The 24,202-nt window shown below is 49.3% G+C and overlaps 1 protein-coding gene across 1 annotated transcript in view; it reads left to right on the forward strand.

The window, feature by feature from the left end:
- SSBP1 (single stranded DNA binding protein 1) overlaps window positions 1–24,202 on the forward strand; it is a 76,969-nt gene that overhangs the window by 47,980 nt on the left and 4,787 nt on the right. The window contains exon 4 of the mRNA XM_063928980.1: window positions 16,315–16,455. Coding sequence (XP_063785050.1) covers window positions 16,315–16,455 — 141 coding nt within the window. The remainder of the gene's footprint in view (window positions 1–16,314; window positions 16,456–24,202) is intronic.

Consider the following 24,202-nt stretch of genomic DNA (forward strand, 5'->3'; position numbering starts at 1 on the left):
GATGCACAGAGGGAAATTTGCCGGCTGGCATCTAAAGTAAGTGCATTGTCTATCTCTGCTAGGAGATGCTTATGGACTCGTCAGTGGACGGGAGATGCAGATTCCAAGAGGCACATGGAAGTTTTGCCTTATAAAGGGGAGGAATTATTTGGGGATTGTCTCTCCGACCTAGTTTCCACAGCAACGTCTGGGAAGTCAGCATTTTTACCCCATGTTCCCTCACAGCCTAAGAAGGCGCCATTTTATCAGGTTCAGTCCTTTCGGACCCAGAAAAGCAAGCGTGGAAAAGGAGGGTCTTTTCTGTCTAGAGGCAGAGGTAAGGGAAAAAGGCTGCAACAGACAGCAGGTTCCCAGGAACAAAAGTCCTCCCCCGCTTCCTCTTCCAAGTCCGCCGCATGACGGTGGGGCTCCACAGGTGGAGCCAGGTACGGTGGGGGCCCGTCTCAGAAATTTCAGCGATCAGTGGGCTCGCTCACAGGTGGATCCCTGGATCCTTCAAGTAGTATCTCAGGGATACATGCTGGAATTCGAGTCGGCTCCACCCCACCGGTTCCTAAAATCTGCCTTGCCGATTGCTCCCTCAGACAGGGAGGCGGTGCTAGCGGCAATTCACAAGCTGTATTCCCAGCAGGTGATAATCAAGGTACCCCTACTTCAACAAGGCCGGGGTTACTATTCCACACTATTTGTGGTACCGAAGCCGGACGGTTCGGTGAGACCCATTTTAAATTTGAAGTCCTTGAACATGTACATAAAAAAATTCAAGTTCAAGATGGAATCGCTCAGGGCGGTTATTGCAAGCCTGGACGAGGGGGATTACATGGTTTCCCTGGACATCAAGGATGCTTACCTGCATGTCCCCATTTACCATCCTCACCAGGAGTACCTCAGATTTGTGGTACAGGATTGCCATTTCCAATTCCAGACGCTGCCGTTTGGACTCTCCACGGCACCAAGGGTATTTACCAAGGTTATGGCGGAAATGATGATACTCCTTCGAAGAAAGGGAGTTTTAATTATCCCGTACTTGGACGATCTCCTAATAAAGGCACGGTCCAAAGAACAGTTGTTGGTAGGAGTAGCACTATCTCAGGAAGTGCTGAACCAGCACGGCTGGATTCTGAATATCCCAAAGTCACAGCTGGTCCCGACGACACGTCTACTGTTCCTGGGGATGATTCTGGACACAGTCCAGAAAAAAGTGTTTCTCCCGGAGGAGAAAGCCAGGGAGTTGTCTTCTCTAGTCAGAGACCTCCTGAAACCAAAACAGGTATCGGTGCATCACTGCACGCGGGTCCTGGGAAAGATGGTAGCTTCTTACGAAGCAATTCCATTCGGCAGGTTCCATGCCAGAATCTTTCAGTGGGACCTGTTGGACAAGTGGTCCGGATCGCATCTTCAGATGCATCGCTTGATAACCCTGTCTGCAAGAACCAGGGTGTCTCTTCTGTGGTGGCTGCAGAGTGCTCATCTTCTGGAGGGTCGCAGATTCGGCATTCAGGACTGGGTCCTGGTGACCACGGATGCCAGCCTGCGAGGCTGGGGGGCAGTCACAAAGGGAAGAAACTTCCAAGGACTATGGACAAGTCAGGAGACTTCCCTTCACATAAATATTCTGGAACTAAGGGCCATCTACAATGCCCTAAGTCAAGCAAAATCCCTGCTCCTACACCAGCCGGTGCTGATCCAGTCAGACAACATCACGGCAGTCGCCCATGTGAATCGACAGGGCGGCACAAGAAGCAGGATGGCAATGACAGAAGCCACAAGAATTCTCCGATGGGCGGAAAATCATGTACTAGCACTGTCAGCAGTGTTCATTCCGGGAGTGGACAACTGGGAAGCAGACTTCCTCAGCAGACACGACCTCCACCCGGGAGAGTGGGGACTTCATCCAGAAGTCTTCCAAATGATTGTACATCAGTGGGGTCGTCCACAGGTGGACATGATGGCGTCCCGCCTAACCAAAAAACTAGAGAGGTATTGCGCCAGGTCAAGAGACCCTCAAGCGATAGCTGTGGACGCTCTGGTGACACCGTGGGTGTACCAGTCAGTTTGTGTTCCCTCCGCTGCCTCTCATACCAAAGGTATTGAGAATAATAAGAAAGCGAGGAGTAAACACAATTCTCGTGGTTCCGGATTGGCCAAGAAGAACATGGTACCCGCAACTTCAAGAGATGATCTCAGAGGACCCGTGGCCTCTGCCGCTAAGACAAGACCTGCTACAGCAGGGGCCCTGTCTGTTCCAAGACTTACCGCGGCTGCGTTTGACGGCATGGCGGTTGAACGCCGGATCCTGAAAGAAAAGGGCATTCTGGAGGAAGTCATTCCTACGCTTATTAAAGCCAGGAAAGAGGTTACAGCAAATCATTATCACCGCATATGGCGGAAATATGTTGCATGGTGTGAGGCCGAAAAGGCCCCAACTGAGGAATTTCAACTAGGTCGATTTCTGCATTTCCTGCAAGCAGGAGTGAATATGGGCCTAAAACTGGGTTCCATTAAGGTACAGATCTCGGCTCTATCGATTTTCTTTCAGAAAGAACTAGCTTCAGTACCTGAAGTTCAGACATTTGTAAAGGGAGTGCTGCATATTCAGCCCCCATATGTGCCTCCTGTGGCACCTTGGGATCTCAACGTGGTGTTGAGTTTCTTAAAATCACATTGGTTTGAACCACTAAAAACCGTGGATCTGAAATATCTCACGTGGAAGGTGGTCATGTTATTGGCCTTGGCTTCTGCCAGGCGAGTATCAGAATTGGCGGCTTTGTCTTATAAAAGCCCTTATCTGATTTTCCATATGGATAGGGCAGAATTGAGGACTCGTCCCCAGTTTCTCCCTAAGGTGGTGTCAGCGTTTCATTTGAACCAGCCTATTGTGGTGCCTGCGGCCACTAGGGACTTGGTGGACTCCAAGTTGTTAGACGTGGTCAGGGCCCTGAAAATATATGTTTCCAGGACGGCTGGAGTCAGAAAATCTGACTCGCTGTTTATCCTATATGCACCCAACAAGCTGGGTGCTCCTGCTTCTAAGCAGACTATTGCTCGTTGGATTTGTAGTACAATTCAACTTGCACATTCTGTGGCAGGCCTGCCACAGCCAAAATCTGTCAATGCCCATTCCACAAGGAAGGTGGGCTCATCTTGGGCGGCTGCCCGAGGGGTCTCGGCTTTACAACTTTGCCGAGCTGCTACTTGGTCAGGGGCAAACACGTTTGCAAAATTCTATAAATTTGATACCCTGGCTGAGGAGGACCTGGAGTTCTCTCATTCGGTGTTGCAGAGTCATCCGCACTCTCCCGCCCGTTTGGGAGCTTTGGTATAATCCCCATGGTCCTTACGGAGTTTCCAGCATCCACTAGGACGTCAGAGAAAATAAAAATTTACTCACCGGTAATTCTATTTCTCTGACGTCCTAAGTGGATGCTGGGGACTCCGTCAGGACCATGGGGATTAGCGGCTCCGCAGGAGACAGGGCACAAAAGTAAAAGCTTTAGGACTAGGTGGTGTGCACTGGCTTCTCCCCCTATGACCCTCCTCCAAGCCTCAGTTAGGTTTTTGTGCCCGGCCGAGAAGGGTGCAATCTAGGTAGCTCTCCTGAGCTGCTTAGAATAAAAGTATAGACTTAGGTTTTTTTTTTATTTTCAGAGAGTCCTGCTGGCAACAGGCTCACTGCATCGAGGGACTAAGGGGAGAAGAAGCGAACTCACCTGCGTGCAGAGTGGATTGGGCTTCTTGGCTACTGGACATTAGCTCCAGAGGGACGATCACAGGCCCAGCCATGGATGGGTCCCAGAGCCGTGCCGCCGGCCCCCTTACAGAGCCAGAAGAGTGAAGAGGTCCAGAAATCGGCGGCAGAAGGCATCTTGTCTTCAAGAAAGGTAGCGCACAGCACTGCAGCTGTGCGCCATTGCTCTCAGCACACTTCACACTCCGGTCACTGAGGGTGCAGGGCGCTGGGGGGGGGGCGCCCTGAGACGCAATGAAAACACTATTTATGGTAAAAAATACATCACATATAGCTCCTGGGCTATATGGATGTATTTAACCCCTGCCATTTTACCTCATAAAAAGCGGGAGAAAGGCCGCCGTGAAGGGGGCGGAGCCTATCTCCTCAGCACACAAGCGCCATTTTCCCTCACAGCTCCGCTGGAAGGACGTCTCCCTGACTCTCCCCTGCAGTCCTGCAATACAGAAACAGGGTAAAAAAGAGAGGGGGGGGGCACTAATTTGGCATATAAAAACATATATAGCAGCTATAAGGGAGAAACACTTATTTATAAAGTTGTCCCTATACATATATAGCGCTCTGGTGTGTGCTGGCAAACTCTCCCTCTGTCTCCCCAAAGGGCTAGTGGGGTCCTGTCCTCTATCAGAGCATTCCCTGTGTGTGTGCTGTGTGTCGGTACGTGTGTCGACATGTATGAGGAGGAAAATGGTGTGGAGGCGGAGCAATTGCCTGTATTAGTGATGTCACCCCCTAGGGAGTCGACACCTGACTGGATGGTCTTATTTAAGGAATTACGTGATAGTGTCAGCACTTTACAAAAAACTGTTGACGACATGAGACAGCCGGCAAGTCAGTTAGTGCCTGTCCAGGCGTCTCAAACACCGTCAGGGGCTCTAAAGCGCCCATTACCTCAGTCGGTCGACACAGACACGGACACTGACTCCAGTGTCGACGGTGAAGAAACAAACGTATTTTCCAGTAGGGCCACACGTTACATGATCACGGCAATGAAGGAGGCTTTGCATATTTCTGATACTACAAGTACCACAAAAAAGGGTATTATGTGGGGTGTGAAAAAACTACCCGTAGTTTTTCCTGAATCAGAAGAATTAAATGAAGTGTGTGATGATGCGTGGGTCTCCCCCGATAAAAAATTGCTGATATCTAAGAAATTATTGGCATTATACCCTTTCCCGCCAGAAGTTAGGGCGCGTTGGGAAACACCCCCTAGGGTAGATAAGGCACTCACACGCTTATCAAAACAAGTGGCGTTACCGTCTTCTGATACGGCTGCCCTCAAGGAGCCAGTTGATAGGAAGCTGGAAAATGTCCTAAAAAGTATATACACACATACTGGTGTTATACTGCGACCAGCGATTGCCTCAGCCTGGATGTGCAGCGCTGGGGTGGCGTGGTCGGAGTCCCTGACTGAAAATATTGATACCCTGGACAGGGACAGTATTTTATTGACTATAGAGCGTTTAAAAGATGCGTTTCTATATATGCGTGATGCACAGAGGGATATTTGCACCCTGGCATCAAGAGTAAGTGCGATGTCCATTTCTGCCAGAAGATGTTTATGGACACGACAGTGGTCAGGTGATGCGGATTCCAAACGGCATATGGAAGTATTGCCGTATAAAGGGGAGGAGTTATTTGGGGTCGGTCTTTCGGACCTGGTGGCCACGGCAACAGCTGGAAAATCCACCTTTTTACCCCAACTCACCTCTCAGCAGAAAAAGACACTGTCTTTTCAGCCTCAGTCCTTTCGTCCCCATAAGGGCAAGCGGGCAAAAGGCCAGTCATATCTGCCCCGGGGTAGAGGAAAGGGAAAAAGACTGCAGCAGACAGCCTCTTCCCAGGAACAGAAGCCCTCCACCGCTTCTGCCAAGTCCTCAGCATGACGCTGGGGCCTTACAAGCGGACTCAGGTGCGGTGGGGGGTCGTCTCAAGAGTTTCAGCGCGCAGTGGGCTCACTCGCAAGTGGACCCCTGGATCCTACAGGTAGTATCCCAGGGGTACAGATTGAAATTCGAGATGTCTCCCCCTCGCAGGTTCCTGAAGTCTGCTTTACCAACGTCTCCCTCCGACAGGGAGGCAGTATTGGAAGCAATTCACAAGCTGTATTCCCAGCAGGTGATAATCAAAGTACCCCTCCTACAACAGGGAAAGGGGTATTATTCCACACTATTTGTGGTACCGAAGCCAGACGGCTCGGTGAGACCTATTCTAAATCTGAAATCTTTGAACACTTACATACAAAGGTTCAAATTCAAGATGGAGTCACTCAGAGCAGTGATAGCGAACTGGAAGAAGGGGACTATATGGTGTCCCTGGACATCAAGGATGCTTACCTTCATGTCCCAATTTGCCCTTCTCACCAAGAGTACCTCAGGTTCGTAGTACAGAACTGTCATTATCAGCTTCAGACGCTGCGTTTGGATTGTCCACGGCACCCCGGGTCTTTACCAAGGTAATGGCCGAAATGATGATTCTTCTTCGAAGAAAAGGCGTCTTAATTATCCCTTACTTGGACGATCTCCTGATAAGGGCAAAGTCCAGGGAACAGTTGGAGGTCGGAGTAGCACTATCTCGGGTACTGCTACAACAGCACAGGTGGATTCTAAATATTCCAAAATCGCAGCTGATCCCGACGACACGTCTGCTGTTCCTAGGGATGATTCTGGACACAGTCCAGAAAAAGGTGTTTCTCCTGGAGGAGAAAGCCAGGGAGTTATCCGAGCTAGTCAGGAACCTCCTAAAACCAGGAAAAGTGTCAGTGCATCATTGCACAAGGGTCCTGGGAAAAATGGTGGCTTCTTACGAAGCGATTCCATTCGGCAGATTTCACGCAAGAACTTTTCAGTGGGATCTGCTGGACAAATGGTCCGGATCGCATCTTCAGATGCATCAGCGGATAACCCTGTCTCCGAGGACAAGGGTGTCTCTTCTGTGGTGGCTGCAGAGTGCTCATCTACTAGAGGGCCGCAGATTCGGCATTCAGGATTGGATCCTGGTGACCACGGATGCCAGCCTGAGAGGCTGGGGAGCAGTCACACAGGGAAGAAATTTCCAGGGAACGTGGTCAAGTCTAGAGACTTCTCTCCACATAAATATACTGGAGCTAAGGGCAATTTACAATGCTCTATGCCTAGCAAGACCTCTGCTTCAAGGTCAGCCGGTGCTGATCCAGTCGGACAACATCACGGCAGTCGCCCACGTAAACAGACAGGGCGGCACAAGAAGCAGGAGGGCAATGGCAGAAGCTGCAAGGATTCTTCGCTGGGCGGAAAATCATGTGATAGCACTGTCAGCAGTGTTCATTCCGGGAGTGGACAACTGGGAAGCAGACTTCCTCAGCAGGCACGACCTCCACCCGGGAGAGTGGGGACTTCACACGGAAGTCTTCCACATGATTGTGAACCGTTGGGAAAAACCAAAGGTGGACATGATGGCGTCCCGCCTCAACAAAAAACTGGACAGGTATTGCGCCAGGTCAAGGGACCCTCAGGCAATAGCTGTGGACGCTCTGGTAACACCGTGGGTGTACCAGTCAGTGTATGTGTTCCCTCCTCTTCCTCTCATACCCAAGGTACTGAGAATTATAAGACGGAGAGGAGTAAGAACTATACTCGTGGCTCCGGATTGGCCAAGGAGGACTTGGTACCCGGAACTTCAAGAGATGCTCACAGAGGACCCATGGCCTCTGCCGTTAAGAAGGGACTTGCTTCAGCAAGGACCCTGTCTGTTCCAAGACTTACCGCGGCTGCGTTTGACGGCATGGCGGTTGAACGCCGGATCCTAAGGGAAAAAGGCATTCCGGAAGAGGTCATACCTACCCTGGTCAAAGCCAGGAAGGAGGTGACCGCACAACATTATCACCGCATTTGGCGAAAATATGTTGCGTGGTGTGAGGCCAGGAAGGCCCCCACGGAGGAATTTCAACTCGGTCGATTCCTGCATTTCCTGCAAACAGGAGTGTCTATGGGCCTCAAATTGGGGTCCATTAAGGTTCAAATTTCGGCCCTGTCGATTTTCTTCCAGAAAGAATTGGCTTCAGTTCCTGATGTCCAGACATTCATCAAGGGAGTACTGCATATACAACCCCCTTTTGTGCCTCCAGTGGCACCGTGGGATCTCAACGTAGTTCTGGGATTCCTCAAATCACATTGGTTTGAACCGCTCAAATCTGTGGATTTGAAATATCTCACATGGAAAGTGACCATGCTGTTGGCCCTGGCCTCGGCCAGGCGAGTGTCAGAATTGGCGGCTTTGTCTCACAAAAGCCCATATCTGATTTTCCATTCGGACAGGGCAGAACTGCGGACTCGTCCCCAGTTTCTCCCTAAGGTGGTGTCAGCGTTTCACCTGAACCAACCTATTGTGGTGCCTGCGGCTACTAGGAACTTGGAGGACTCCAAGTTGCTAGACGTTGTCAGGGCCCTGAAAATATATATTTCCAGGACGGCTGGAGTCAGGAAAACTGACTCGCTGTTTATCCTGTATGCACCCAACAAGCTGGGTGCTCCTGCTTCTAAGCAGACGATTGCTCGTTGGATTTGTAGTACAATTCAGCTTGCACATTCTGTGGCAGGCCTGCCACAGCCAAAATCTGTAAATGCCCACTCCACAAGGAAGGTGGGCTCATCTTGGGCGGCTGCCCGAGGGGTCTCGGCTTTACAACTTTGCCGAGCTGCTACTTGGTCAGGGGCAAACACGTTTGCTAAATTCTACAAATTTGATACCCTGGCTGAGGAGGACCTGGAGTTCTCTCATTCGGTGCTGCAGAGTCATCCGCACTCTCCCGCCCGTTTGGGAGCTTTGGTATAATCCCCATGGTCCTGACGGAGTCCCCAGCATCCACTTAGGACGTCAGAGAAAATAAGAATTTACTTACCGATAATTCTATTTCTCGTAGTCCGTAGTGGATGCTGGGCGCCCATCCCAAGTGCGGATTGTCTGCAAAACTTGTACATAGTTATTGTTACAAAAATCGGGTTATTATTGTTGTGAGCCATCTTTTCAGAGGCTCCTCTGTTATCATGCTGTTAACTGGGTTCAGATCACAAGTTGTACAGTGTGATTGGTGTGGCTGGTATGAGTCTTACCCGGGATTCAAAATCTTTCCTTATTGTGTACGCTCGTCCGGGCACAGTATTCTAACTGAGGCTTGGAGGAGGGTCATAGGGGGAGGAGCCAGTGCACACCACCTAGTCCTAAAGCTTTTACTTTTGTGCCCTGTCTCCTGCGGAGCCGCTAATCCCCATGGTCCTGACGGAGTCCCCAGCATCCACTACGGACTACGAGAAATAGAATTATCGGTAAGTATATTCTTATTTTCTCGTAGTCCGTAGTGGATGCTGGGCGCCCATCCCAAGTGCGGTTTATCTGCAATACTTGTACATAGTTATTGTTAACTAAATCGGGTTATTGTTGAGCCATCTGTTGAGAGGCTCAGTTGTTTCATACTGTTAACTGGGTTTCATATCACGAGTTGTACGGTGTGATTGGTGTGGCTGGTATGAGTCTTACCCGGGATTCAAAATCCTTCCTTATTGTGTACGCTCGTCCGGGCACAGTATCCTAACTAAGGCTTGGAGGAGGGTCATAGTGGGAGGAGCCAGTGCACACCAGGTAGTCTGAAATCTTTCTAGAGTGCCCAGCCTCCTTCGGAGCCCGCTATTCCCCATGGTCCTTACGGAGTTCCCAGCATCCACTACGGACTACGAGAAATAGAATTACCGGTGAGTAAATTCTTATTTTCTGCTAGGCGGCTCTTGTGGACCCGACAGTGGACGGGAGACGCCGATTCAAAGCGGCATATGGAGTCCTTGCCTTACAAAGGGGAGGAGTTGTTTGGAGACGCCCTCTCGGACCTTGTCTCTACTGCTACGGCTGGTAAGTCGAATTTTTTACCTTATGTCCCCCCACAGCATACAAAAAAGGCACCTCATTATCAAATGCAGTCCTTTTGTTCCAATAAGAGCAAGAAGGTACGGGGATCGTCCTTTGTTGCCAGAGGAAAAGGCAAGGGAAAAAAGCTGCACACAGCTAGTTCCCAGGAGCAGAAGTCCTCCCCTGCATCTGCAAAGTCCACCGCATGACGCTGGGGCTTCCCGGGGGGAGGCAGATCTAGTGGGGGCTCGTCTTCGGTTTTTCAGCCACGTCTGGGTTCACTCGCAGGTGGATCCCTGGGCATTAGAGATTGTTTCTCAGGGATACAGGCTAGAATTCGAAGACTTGCCTCCTCGCCGGTTTTTCAAATAGGCTCTGCCGGCTTCCCCGTCAGAGGGAGTTAGTGTTGGCAGCAATCCAAAAATTGTATATTCAACAGGTGATTGTCACAGTTCCTCATCTCCAGCAAGGAGAGGGATATTACTCAACCCTGTTTGTGGTCCCGAAACCAGACGGTTCGGTCAGACCCATTTTAAACCTAAAATCCCTGAACCTGTACTTGAAGAGGTTCAAGTTCAAAATGGAATCACTCAGGGCGGTCATCGCCAGCCTGGAGGGGGGGGATTGGATGGTGTCCCTGGACATAAAGGATGCTTACCTTCATGTTCCGATATTCCCCCCCTCACCAGGCATCCTGAGATTTGCAGTGCAGGACTGTCACTACCAATTTCAGACGTTGCCGCTTGGGCTTTCCACGGCCCCGAGAATTTTCACCAAGGTAATGGCGGAAATGATGGTGCTCCTGCGCAGGCAGGGTGTCACAATTATCCCATACTTGGACGATCTCCTCATAAAGGCGAGATCTCGGGAGAAGTTGCTGGACAGCGTGTCTCTGTCCATGAAGACGTTGCAGTTACACGGCTGGATTCTCAATATACCGAAGTCCCAGCTAGTCCCTACAACGCGTCTGACCTTTTTGCGCCTGATTCTAGACACAGACCAGAAAAAGGTTTTTCTTCCGATCGAAAAGGTTCAGGAGCTCATAGCCCTGGTCAGGAACCTATTAAAACCAAAACAGGTTTCAGTGCATCATTGCACGCGGGTCCTGGGGAAGATGGTGGCTTCATACGAGGCCATCCCCTTTGGCAGGTTCCATGCGAGGACTTTTCAATGGGACCTCTTGGACAAGTGGTCCGGGTCCCATTCACAAATGTATCAAAGGATCACCCTGTCTCCCAGGACCAGCGTATCTCTCCTGTGGTGGCTGCACAGTGCTCACCTACTAGAGGGTCGCAGGTTCGGCATTCAAGACTGGGTCCTGGTGACCACGGACGCAAGCCTCCGAGACTGGGGAGCAGTCACACTGGGAAGAAATTTCCAAGGTCTCTGGTCAAATCTAGAGACTTGTCTCCACATCAACGTCCTGGAGTTGAGGGCCATATACAACGCCCTGCGTCAAGTGGAGGAATTGCTTCGGGGAAAACCGGTTCTGATTCAGTCAGACAATGTCACGGCAGTGGCTCATATAAACCGCCAAGGCGGAACAAGGAGCAGAGTGGCCATGGCAGAAGCGACCAGGATTCTACGCTGGGCGGAAGGCCATGTAAGCTCACTATCAGCAGTGTTCATCCCGGGTGTGGACAACTGGGAGGCGGACTTCTTCAGCAGGCACGACCTGCATCCGGGAGAGTGGGGATTTCATCAAGAAGTCTTCGCACAGATCACGGGTCGGTGGGGACTGCCTCAAATAGACATGATGGCATCCCGTCTCAACAAAAAGCAAAAGCGGTATTGCGCCAGGTCAAGGGACCCTCAAGCGGTAGACGCTCTGGTGACACCTTGGGTTTTCAGATCGGTCTATGTGTTTCCTCCTCTTCCTCTCATACCCAAGGTGTTGAGAATAATAAGAATAAGCAGGGTCAGAACAATCCTCATTGTTCCAGATTGGCCACGGAGGACTTGGTATCCAGAGCTGCAAGAGTTGCTCACAGAAGATCCGTGGCCTCTTCCTCTAAGGCAGGACCTGCTGCAGGAAGGGCCCTGTCTGTTCCAAGACTTACCGCGGCTGCGTTTGACGGCATGGCTGTTGAACGCCGGATCCTAGCGGAAAAAGGGATTCCAGAGGAGGTCATTCCTACCCCGATCAAGGCTAGGAAAGACGTGACGTTGAAACATTATCACCGTATATGGCGAAAATATGTTTCTTGGTGTGAAGCCAGAGCTGCTCCTACGGAGGAGTTCCAGTTGGGCCGTCTACTTCACTTCCTTCAAACAGGAGTGAATTTGGGCCTAAAATTAGGGTCCATAAAGGTCCAAATTTCGGCCTTATCCATTTTCTTTCAAAGAGAATTGGCCTCTCTTCCTGAAGTACAGACTTTTGTGAAGGGAGTGCTGCATATTCAGCCTCCCTTTGTACCTCCGGTGGCGCCTTGGCATCTTAACGTGGTGTTACGTTTCCTCAAGTCACCTTGGTTTGAACCACTCAAAACAGTGGAGTTGAAATACCTCATGTGGAAAGTGGTCATGTTGTTGGCATTAGCTTCGGCAAGGCGTGTTTCATAATTGGCGGCTTTATCACATAAAAGCCCATACTTGGTTTTTTGACGTGGATAGGACAAAGTTGAGGACTCGTCCTCAATTTCTGCCAAAAGTGGTCTCATCTTTTCATGTGAACCAACCTATTGTCGTGCCTGTGGCTACACGGGACTTGGAGGATTCCGAGTCCCTGGATGTGGTCAGGGCTTTGAAGATTTATGTGACCAGAAAGGCTAGGATCAGGAAGACTGAAGCTCTGTTTGTTCTGTATGCGGCCAACAAGGTTGGCGCTCCCGCTTCAAAGCAGACTATTGCTCGCTGGATCTGTAACACGATTCAGCAGGCGCATTCTACGGCAGGATTACCATTGCCTAAATCGGTTAAGGCCCATTCCACTAGGAAGGTGGGCTCTTCTTGGGCGGCTGCTCGAGGGATCTCGGCATTACAGTTGTGCCGAGCAGCTACTTGGTCGGGGTCAAACACCTTTGCAAAGTTCTATAAGTTTGATACCCTGGCTGAGGAGGACCTCCTGTTTGCTCAATCGGTGCTGCAGAGTCATCCGCACTCTCCCGCCCGTTTGGGAGCTTTGGTATAATCCCCATGGTCCTTACGGAGTCCCAGCATCCTCAAGGACGTTAGCGAAAATAAGATTTTACTTACCGGTAAATCTATTTCTCGTAGTCCGTAGAGGATGCTGGGCGCCCGTCCCATGTGCGGACTTCTTCTGCAAGACTTGTTTATAGTTATTGCTTACATAAGGGTTATGTTATAGTTTATCGGTTGACCCGAGGCTATGTTGTTCATACTGTTAACTGGGTAGTTTATCACAAGTTATACGGTGTGATTGGTGTGGCTGGTATGAATCTCGCCCTTAGGTTTACAAAAATCCTTCCTCGTACTGTCCATCTCCTCTGGGCACAGTTTCCCTAACTGAGGTCTGGAGGAGGGGCATAGAGGGAGGAGCCAGTGCACACCCAGAATCCAAAGCTTTCTTAAAGTGCCCTATCTCCTGCGGAGCCCGTCTATTCCCCATGGTCCTTACGGAGTCCCAGCATCCTCTACGGACTACGAGAAATAGATTTACCGGTAAGTAAAATCTTATTTTTTCAGCAATTTAAAAGAAGGAAAAAACTAGATTAGAATCAAGTGTGATAAATCAGAAATGGTCGGTGCTCACATGACTTGAATGAATCAATGAATGATATCGTTAATGTTTAATAAGGCAACAAGAGGAAAATTGATGAGAGAAGTCTTCGATGGTTGGTACAAACTGTGGAATAAACCACGTAAAACATCAAAAAAGCTGAAGGCTAACTTGGAACAATCTGGAGTGATGGTTCAACCCGTACCATACGCGCACAATAAACCAAGAAGTGCTTTATGGGTGAAGGCCAAGGCGGACCCCACAAGACATAAAAAGGAATGATTGATTTTTTGCCAGAACATACCTAGACAAACCACAGTTCTTCTGGGTAAATGTTCTGTGGAAGGAATCATAGGTGCCAATAATGTTGACCATAATTATATATATTTTAGATTGTAATTGTTCTTTTTTTCTGGATATAAATTCTAAGAGGCGCTGCGGCTATTTATACTGAATTTCACCAAGATCCCAAACAGCAGCCCAAAAACTAGAAGCAAAATGCCATACAAAATAGTAGAAACGTATTGTGTCGCACTTATAAGCAAGATAAATTCAGCCCTCACGGATTTGTCAGAGATTGTACAAGTCCATTTTGGTCTAAAAACCTAGGTTATGTGATGTTTAAGAAAACACGCATATCCAAATCGAATACATGTTACAATATCAAATAACTAAAAAAAAAAATAATCTGTATAAAAAATTAAAAAATAAACTTTCTAAAGGAGTCCTCTTCGCATTTCACCATCCCCGTGAGTGGTCTGCGATATAACTCCTGAAGTGGCGGCTTTTGCAAGGCGCTGTTTCTCTGGGTGTTTTAAGCCCCAAATTTAAAGCGGCGATGATATTAAAAGCAAAACACTGCGTTTTGCTGTAAATATTGCCACTTTAAAATTTCAGGCTCTAACGCGCCACCGCTTAGTAAATTTACCCCCTTGTGTAATGGCAATTCCTGTAAAAAGGAATAAAGAAGGATCCCTATTTATGGACCCACAAAAGTTATTAGATAAGCTTTGGGTGTCTTCACTGCATCCTGGTATTTTGTATATGTTCATTGTTAACTCCAATTTTTAGTTTTCCGTCCGTGTAGCTGTACATTGGAGCCTGTACAGGCATTTAATCAATTATATAGCATTTGTGGAATAACATGGTAAAATCCTTGAATGCAAACACTTTTTTTTTCTGCTTTAAGGGATCATTTCCTCCTTTTTCATTAATTACTTCCTGCTCCTTACGCATTTCCTTTCCCTCCTATATGACCGCAGATACTAAGGGGTTAAACCGAATTTGGACAGAAACTAGGAAACCTTTGAAAGGTGTTTAAGGCTCCGACCCTTTCCTACAGGTGTCCTTAATCCATCTCTTATGCTTAAGGGGGGTACACACGGAGAGATGTATGTTTAATTTGTAAGCAATCTGACTAGATTGTGTAGAATTAAGCACGGATCTCTGCGTGTGTATGCCCCACAGCAATGCGTGGCCCCGATTTGACAGGCCAAATCTAGTTAGATTGCTCACTTCACCGCTGGTGAACCACTGTATTAGTTAACCACTGTATTAGAATACTGCTGATCTGCAGTCACGGTTGAGGGAAGCCTGGATTTTATGACCTGATCGGTGTTGTAGGATGTGCTCACGCCTTTGTCTGCCGCTGGAAATTTTCTTTAAAGGGAAATCGATCAGGAATTCACTTATTTCGGTGACGGACGGTCCTCTAATCCGCGAGTTCTGAAGTTTTCTATTCCCACATCAAATGGGAAAATACTTTGCACCTCCGTAACGTAAAACAAAGATCCTCTGATGTGCAGAAATTCCTTTATTCTCTTTTGTTTTCAGAATATTATTCTTATTACTCTGATTCTGTACATTTTATGCTTACGACCCCCCCCCTCATTCATCTGCTAATTTAGACAATTAAGACATTTGAAAGAGGTATTCAGGGTTTTCTTTTAAACCTGTCAAACTTCTGGTATCTACTTACCTTCTGATTGGTGGCATACTTACCTTCTGATTGGTGGCATAGTGACTGCATCCCCACAACCGAACGGATATCTCCAGCAGCACTTGGCCCCTTTCTGTCCTTGTTTCCTGGACTTGTGGAAACACAAGCTATAGGGGTGGAAGCTGGGCAGGTGTACAACCCCTTTATTACCCCAGTAACAGATGGCCCCTCTTCATCTCGGCACTGCATTTACCCGGTTGGAACGCCCCTCTTTCTGCAGAGTGTTTGGCTTGTGGGCGTCATTATACACTATAAGACTTAATTAGAGGGCAATCCTGAACTGTAATAGTCGTGATCCCTGACTCCTCCCAAGGAATGGGCGTTCCAAACCCCGGCTGCCGAGGCAAATAAGCGCTAGAGGGGGAGCGGTACCACACAGATACATGGCCTTACCACGCAGCAGAGATCAGAGGGATATCTATAGTGACAGGGCAGAAGACAAGTACTTTTCCAAGGTTCAGTGCTGCCTACTATCAATTCCATAGCATCACTTGAGCTGGCTGGGAGCCGTCCTGGTAGACAGTATCCAAAAGTGCTAATGATTTACTATTGTGATTGGGGCCTATTTTAATATTTAATGCCATCTAAATTGGCAAAAGAGGGAAAAAAGACTAAAGACAATGCAACTAATAGTAGTTTGGTGTAGTCGTGAGCTGGCATAGACTCGCAGAAATGTGGCAGCGTCAGATGAGCAACTTCGTTTTTTAAGCTCTTCTGAATCAAAAAGTGACAGACGATAATTTTTTTTTTTTTTTGCAGTAGCTACAATAAATGCAGCATTTGTTAGCTGCAGATCCTCTGACCTTCAATATATCATCATCATAATACAAGAATTGTAATAGCGAAAAATCACATTTAGCTTTTCTTCCTCCACTAGGGGGCACAGGGATGCCAGTGGGTATAGCCTGGTGAGGAGAGACTGGGCACCAAACAGTTAATTATATATGAAAACAAAAAAACACGTATACTTGGGCCAGGTTGTTGAGTGTCATTTCAATTTGTGTGTTCCAGCTCTAAACAAGGTGCAGCTGTTGGGCAGAGTTGGCCAGGACCCGGTAATGAGGCAGACGGATGGGAAGAACCCGGTCACCATCTTCTCAGTGGCCACCAATGAGCTGTGGAGATCGGGGGAGAGCGAGGTGTTTAGTGCAAGTGAGTACGAGCATGTGCTTTCATTCATTACGCAGTTATTTCTCTACTGCGCTCAGCCAGGGGGAGATGCATCAAACCTAGAGAGTAGACAGGTTGCCCATAGTAACCCATCCGCTTCTCTCTTTTATCAAGTACACTTTTTAAAATGACAGAAGCTGAGATATATCACACTTCCCTGCAGAGGCGCTGTTATACTTGTACTGTGGATCTACTGACATGACACCCCGGCCAGAATGATGTTCCGGTGTGGGCTGATTGTGTTCTATGGTTAGTAAAGTTCTCTAAACAGGAAAGTTGAAGCATTGCATATCAGATGGCATTTACTTACTGGCTTGTATTGACCTTGTACAGTTTTTACTAAGTACGTTGATTTTATGTCTTGCTCCCTTTTATGCTTTTCAGCAATGTATTTATATGAGCAGATAGGATTTATTTTTGTTGGATAGGGATATTACACAAGTTACTGGTTAGAGTCTCATCCAATGGAGATAACATAGTAGATCTGTCATGTCCAAGAGCAACAAAAACAACCCCAAATTATTCCTGATGATATAAACATATAGCTAAAATACATAGAGGAAATCCTTGTGTGTAAAGAAGTACTTTCGGGTTTTCTACAGTAAGAAATTCTCAAAGCTAGTGACCCACATCATTATTCTCACTCTTCAGCGGTGCCCTGATAGTAGAATTCCCGCACCCACTCCTTCTGCGTGCCCGCTATCCAGCATTCTCTTCCTGCATGCCTGACCTCCAGCATTCTCTTCCTGCATGCCCGCTCTCCAGCATTCTCTGCCTGCATGCCCGCTATCCAGCATTCTCCTCCTGCATGCCTGCTATCCAGCATTCTCCTGCAAGCCCGCCAACCAGCATTCTCCTCCTGCATGCCCGCTCTCCAGCATTCTCCTCCTGCATGCCCGCTCTCCAGCATTCGCCTCCTGCATGCCCGCTCTCCAGCATTCTCCTCCTGCATGCCCGCTCTCCAGCATTCTCCGCCTGCATGCCCGCTCTCCAGCATTCTCCGCCTGCATGCCCGCTCTCCAGCATTCTCCGCCAGCATGCCCGCTCTCCAGCATTCTCCGCCTGCATGCCCGCTATCCAGCATTCTCCGCCTGCATGCCCGCTATCCAGCATTCTCTGCCTGCATGCCTGCTATCCAGCATTCTCCTGCAAGCCCGCCAACCAGCATTCTCCTCCTGCATGCCCGCCAACCAGCATTCTCCTCCTGCATGCCCGCCAACCAGCATTCTCCTCCTGCATGCCCGCCAACCAGCATTCTCCTCCTGCATGCCCGCCAACCAGCATTCTCCTCCTGCATGCCCGCCAACCAGCATTCTCCTCCTGCATGCCCGCCAACCAGCATTCTCCTCCTGCATGCCCGCCAACCAGCATTCTCCTCCTGCATGCCCGCCAACCAGCATTCTCCTCCTGCATGCCCGCCAACCAGCATTCTCCCCCTGCATGGCCGCTATCCAGCATTCTCCCCCTGCATGGCCGCCAACCAGCATTCTCCCCCTGCATGGCCGCCAACCAGCATTCTCCCCCTGCATGGCCGCCAACCAGCATTCTCCCCCTGCATGGCCGCCAACCAGCATTCTCCCCCTGCATGGCCGCGAACCAGCATTCTCCCCCTGCATGGCCGCCAACCAGCATTCTCCCCCTGCATGGCCGCCAACCAGCATTCTCCCCCTGCATGCCATTATGCCGTGTACTCGCAGTCGCAGTTCTGTGTCATATTCAAGGGCAACAAAAACATTTTAGCAGTCTTTTTGTGTGTTTATTTTTCCTTTCTCTGACGTCTTAGTGGATGCTGGGAACTCCGTAAGGACCATGGGGAATAGACGGGCTCCGCAGGAGACTGGGCACTCTAAAGATAAGATTAGGTACTATCTGGTGTGCACTGGCTCCTCCCTCTATGCCCCTCCTCCAGACCTCAGTTAGAATCTGTGCCCGGCCAGAGGTGGGTGCACCTAGTGGGCTCTCCTGAGCTTACTAGTAAAGAAAGTATTTGTTAGGTTTTTTATTTTCAGTGAGTTCTGCTGGCAACAGACTCACTGCTACGTGGGACTAAGGGGAGAGAAGCGAACCTACCTGCTTGCAGCTAGCTTGTGCTTCTTAGGCTACTGGACACCATTAGCTCCAGAGGGTTCGAACACAGGCACCTGTCCTCGATCGTCCGTTCCCGGAGCCGCGCCGCCTTCCCCCTCGCAGAGCCAGAAGAACAGAAGCTTGAAGACGACGAAATCGGCGGCAGAAGACTCCTGTCTTCATTTAAGGTAGCGCACAGCACCGCAGCTGTGCGCCATTGCTCCCAGCACACTTACACACTCCGGTCACTGTAGGGTGCAGGGCGCTGGGGGGGGGGGGGCGCCCTGGGCAGCAATTGAAGTACCTTTTGGCAATAAAAATACATATATACAGTCTGGCACTGTATATATGTAAAAAACCCCGCCATTTTTTTACACAGAAAGCGGGACAGAAGCCCGCCACTGAGGTGGCGGGGCCTTCTTCCTCAGCACACCAGCGCCATTTTCTCTTCACAGCTCCGCTGGAAGCAGCTCCCCAGGCTCTCCCCTGCAGTATCCAGGTACAAGAAGGGTAAAAAAGAGAGGGGGGGCACATAAATTTAGGCGCAAATAAAACATATAAGGCAGCTATTGGGTAATCACTTATTATAAGTGAAAATCCCTGTGTTATATAGCGCTGTGGTGTGTGCTGGCATACTCTCTCTCTGTCTCCCCAAAGGACTTTGTGGGGTCCTGTCCTCAGTCTGAGCATTCCCTGTGTGTGCGGTGTGTCGGTACGGCTGTGTCGACATGTTTGATGAGGAGGGTTACGTGGAGGCGGAGCAAGGACAGATAAGTGTGGTGTCGGGGCCGACACCTGATTGGATGGATATGTGGAAGGTCTTAAACGACAATGTTAGCTCCTTACATAAAAGGTTTGATGACACTGCAGCCTTGGGACAGCCGGGGTCTCAGCCCGCGCCTGCCCAGGCGACTCAGAAACCGTCAGGGGCTCATAAACGCCCTCTATCTCAGATGGTTGACACAGATGTCGACACGGAGTCCGACTCCAGTGTCGACGATGATGAGGCACATTTACAGTCTAAAATGACCAAGGCCATCCGATACATGATTATTGCAATGAAAGATGTATTACACATTTCTGAGAGTAACCCTGTTAATACCAAGAGGGTTTATATGTTTGGGGAGAAAAAGCAGCCAGTGACTTTTCCCCCATCTGATGAATTAAATGAATTATGTGAAGAAGCGTGGAGTTCCCCTGATAAGAAACTAGTGATTTCTAAGAGGTTACTGATGGCGTACCCTTTCCCGCCAACGGACAGGTTACGTTGGGAAACATCCCCTAGGGTGGACAAGGCGCTGACACGCTTATCTAAAAAGGTGGCCCTGCCGTCTCAGGATACGGCCGCCCTAAAGGAGCCTGCGGATAGAAAGCAGGAAGCTATCCTGAAGTCAGTGTATACACACTCTGGTACTCTACTGAGACCTGCTATTGCTTCAGCCTGGATGTGTAGTGCTGTAGCGACAGGGATACTGTTTTGCTAACCCTGGGCCATATAAAAGACGTCGTCTTATATATGCGGGATGCTCAGAGGGACATTTGCCTGCTGGGCTCTAGAATTAATGCTATGTCCATTTCTGCCAGGAGGGTCTTATGGACTCTGCAATGGACAGGAGATGCTGATTCTAAAAAACACATGGAGGTTTTGCCTTATAAGGGTGAGGAATTGTTGGGGACGGTCTATCGGACCTCGTGTCCACAGCGACAGCTGGAAAGTCGACTTTCTTGCCTCAGGTTTCCTCACAGCCTAAGAAAGCACCGTATTATCAAATGCAGTCCTTTCGTTCTCAGAAAGGCAAGAGGGTCAGGGGCGCATCCTTTCTTGCCAGAGGCAGGGGTAGAGGTAAGAAGCTGCACCATGCAGCCAGTTCCCAGGAACAAAAATCCTCCCTTGCTTCCACTAAGTCCACCGCATGACGTTGGGGCTCCACAGGCGGAGCCAGGTGCGGTGGGGGCGCGTCTCCGAAACTTCAGCAACCAGTGGGTTCGCTCACAGGTGGATCTCTGGGCTGTACAAATTGTATCTCAGGGATACAAGCTGGAATTCGAAGCGACTCCCCCCCCGCCGTTACCTCAAATCAGCCTTGCCAGCTTCCCCCATGGAAAGGGAGGTAGTACTGGCGGCAATTCACAAGCTGTACCTCCAGCAAGTGATTATCAGGGTCCCCCTCCTTCAACAGGGAAGGGGTTACTATTCCACAATGTTTGTGGTACCGAAACCGGACGGTTCGGTGAGACCCATTCTGAATTTAAAATCCTTGAACACTTATATAAAGAAATTCAAGTTCAAAATGGAATCGCTCAGAGCGGTTATCGCAAGCCTGGAAGAGGGGGATTTTATGGTGTCGCTGGACATCAAGGATGCTTACTTGCATGTCCCCATTTACCCACCTCACCAGGAGTACCTCAGGTTTGGGGTATAGGACTGTCATTACCATTTCCAGACGTTGCCGTTTGGCCTGTCCACGGCACCGAGGATATTTACCAAGGTAATGGCCGAAATGATGATACTCCTTCGGAAGAAGGGAGTTATAGTTATCCCGTACTTGGACGATCTCCTCATAAAGGCGAGGTCCAGAGAGCAGTTGTTGATCAGCGTAGCACTCTCTCAGGAAGTGTTGCAACAGCATGGCTGGATTCTGAATGTTACAAAGTCGCAGCTGATTCCTACGACGCGTCTGCTTTTCCTGGGCATGATTCTGGACACAGAACAGAAGAAGGTGTTTCTCCCGGTGGAGAAGGCCCAGGAATTAGCATCTCTGGTCAGGGACCTCCTGAAACCAAAACAGGTATCGGTGCATCACTGCACGCGAGTCCTGGGAAAGATGGTGGCTTCATACGAAGCCATTCCCTTCGGCAGGTTCCATGCAAGGATCTTTCAGTGGGATCTGTTGGACAAGTGGTCTGGATCGCATCTTCAGATGCATCGGCTGATCACCCTGTCCCCAAGGGCCAGGGTGTCTCTTCTGTGGTGGCTGCAGAGTGCTCACCTTCTCGAGGGCCGCAGGTTCGGCATACAGGACTATGTCCTGGTGACCACGGATGCAAGCCTCCGAGGATGGGGGCAGTCACTCAGGGAAGAAACTTCCAAGGGCTGTGGTCAAGTCTGGAGACTACTCTACACATAAATATACTGGAACTAAGGGCCATTTACAACGCCCTGAGTCAAGCAGAGCCCCTGCTTCGAAACCGGCCAGTGCTGATTCAGTCAGACAACATCACGGCGGTCGCCCATGTAAACCGCCAGGGCGGCACAAGAAGCAGGATGGAAATGGCGGAAGCCACAAAGATTCTTCGGTGGGCGGAGAATCACGTGCAAGCACTGTCAGCAGTGTTCATTCCGGGAGTGGACAACTGGGAAGCAGACTTCCTCAGCAGACACGACCTCCACCCGGGAGAGTGGGGACTTCATCAAGAAGTCTTCACACAGATTGCAAAGCGATGGAAACTGCCACAGGTGGACATGATGGCGTCCCGCCTCAACAAAAAGCTAAAAAGATATTGCGCCAGGTCAAGGGATCCTCAGGCGATAGCTGTGGACGCCCTAGTGACACCGTGGGTGTACCAGTTGGTATATGTGTTTCCTCCTCTTCCTCTCATACCCAAGGTACTGAGAATAGTACGAAAGAGAGGAATAAGAACAATACTCATTGTTCCGGATTGGCCAAGAAGGACTTGGTACCCGGAACTGCAAGAAATGCGCACAGAGGACCCATGGCCTCTGCCTCTCAGACAGGACCTGCTGCAACAAGGGCCCTGTCTGTTCCAAGACTTACCGCGGCTGCGTTTGACGGCATGGCGGTTGAACGCCGGATCCTAGCGGAAAAAGGCATTCCGGATGAAGTTATTCCTACGCTGATAAAGGCTAGGAAAGACGTGACAGCAAAGCATTATCACCGTATATGGCGAAAATATTTTGCTTGGTGTGAGGCCAGGACGGCCCCTACAGAGGAATTCCAGCTGGGTCGATTCCTGCACTTCCTACAGTCAGGGGTGACTATGGGCCTAAAATTGGGGTCCATAAAGGTCCAGATTTCGGCCCTATCCATTTTCTTTCAAAAAGAACTGGCTTCACTGCCTGAGGTTCAGACGTTTGTTAAGGGAGTGCTGCATATTCAGCCCCCTTTTGTGCCACCAGTGGCACCCTGGGATCTTAACGTTGTGTTGGATTTCCTGAAATCCCACTGGTTTGAGCCCCTTAAGACCGTGGAACTAAAATATCTCAAGTGGTCATGCTGTTGGCCTTAGCATCGGCTAGGCGTGTGTCGGAATTGGCGGCTTTGTCATGTAAAAGCCCATATCTGATCTTCCATATGGACAGGGCAGAATTGAGGACTCGTCCCCAATTTCTCCCAAAGGTGGTATCATCGTTTCATTTGGACCAACCTATTGTGGTGCCTGCGGCTACTCGGGACTTGGAGGACTCCAAGTTGCTGGACGTAGTCAGGGCTTTGAAAATATGTTTCCAGAACGGCTGGAGTCAGGAAGACTGACTCGCTGTTTATCCTGCATGCACCCAACAAGCTGGGTGCTCCTGCTTTAAAGCAGACTATTGCTCGCTGGATCTGTAGCACGATTCAGCTGGCTCATTCTGCGGCTGGATTGCCGCATTCAAAATCAGTAAAAGCCCATTCCACAAGGAAGGTGGGCTCTTTTTGGGCGGCTGCCCGAGGGGTCTCGGCTTTACAGCTTTGCCGAGCGGCTACTTGGTCGGGTTCAAACACCTTTGCAAAGTTCTACAAGTTTGATACCCTGGCTGAGGAGGACCTTGTGTTTGCTCATTCGGTGCTGCAGAGTCATCCGCACTCTCCCGCCCGTTTGGGAGCTTTGGTATAATCCCCATGGTCCTTACGGAGTTTCCAGCATCCACTAGGACGTCAGAGAAAATAAGAATTTACTCACCGGTAATTCTATTTCTCGTAGTCCGTAGTGGATGCTGGGCGCCCGTCCCAAGTGCGGACTTTCTGCAATACGTGTATATAGTTATTGCTTAAATAAGGGTTATTGTTATGAGCCATCCGTTGAGTGAGGCTCAGTTGTTGTTCATACTGTTAACTGGGTAAGGTTATCACAAGTTGTACGGTGTGATTGGTGTGGCTGGTATGAGTCTTACCCTGGATTCCAAAAATCCTTTCCTTGTAATGTCAGCTCTTCCGGGCACAGTTTCCCTAACTGAGGTCTGGAGGAGGGGCATAGAGGGAGGAGCCAGTGCACACCAGATAGTACCTAATCTTTTCTTTAGAGTGCCCAGTCTCCTGCGGAGCCCGTCTATTCCCCATGGTCCTTACGGAGTTCCCAGCATCCACTACGGACTACGAGAAATAGAATTACCGGTGAGTAAATTCTTATTGTATTTTTTTAAATATAAGAAAAAAATTGTTTCTTTTTGTTGCCCAACACAATGTAGGTGGGCTGCCCTCTCTGCATTGTCCAGAGACCAACTACAGGTTGAGTATCCCATATCCAAAATGCTTGGGACCAGAGGTATTTTGGATATGGGATTTTTCCGTATTTTGGAATAATTGCATACCATAATGAGATATCATGGTGATGGGACCTAAAGCTAAGCACACAATTCATTTATGTTTCATATACACCTTATACACACAGCCTGAAGGTCATTTAATACAATATGTTTAATAACTTTGTATATTAAACAAAG

The sequence above is a fragment of the Pseudophryne corroboree genome, chromosome 6 (genome assembly GCF_028390025.1).
Source record: "Pseudophryne corroboree isolate aPseCor3 chromosome 6, aPseCor3.hap2, whole genome shotgun sequence".
NCBI lineage: Eukaryota > Metazoa > Chordata > Amphibia > Anura > Myobatrachidae > Pseudophryne > Pseudophryne corroboree.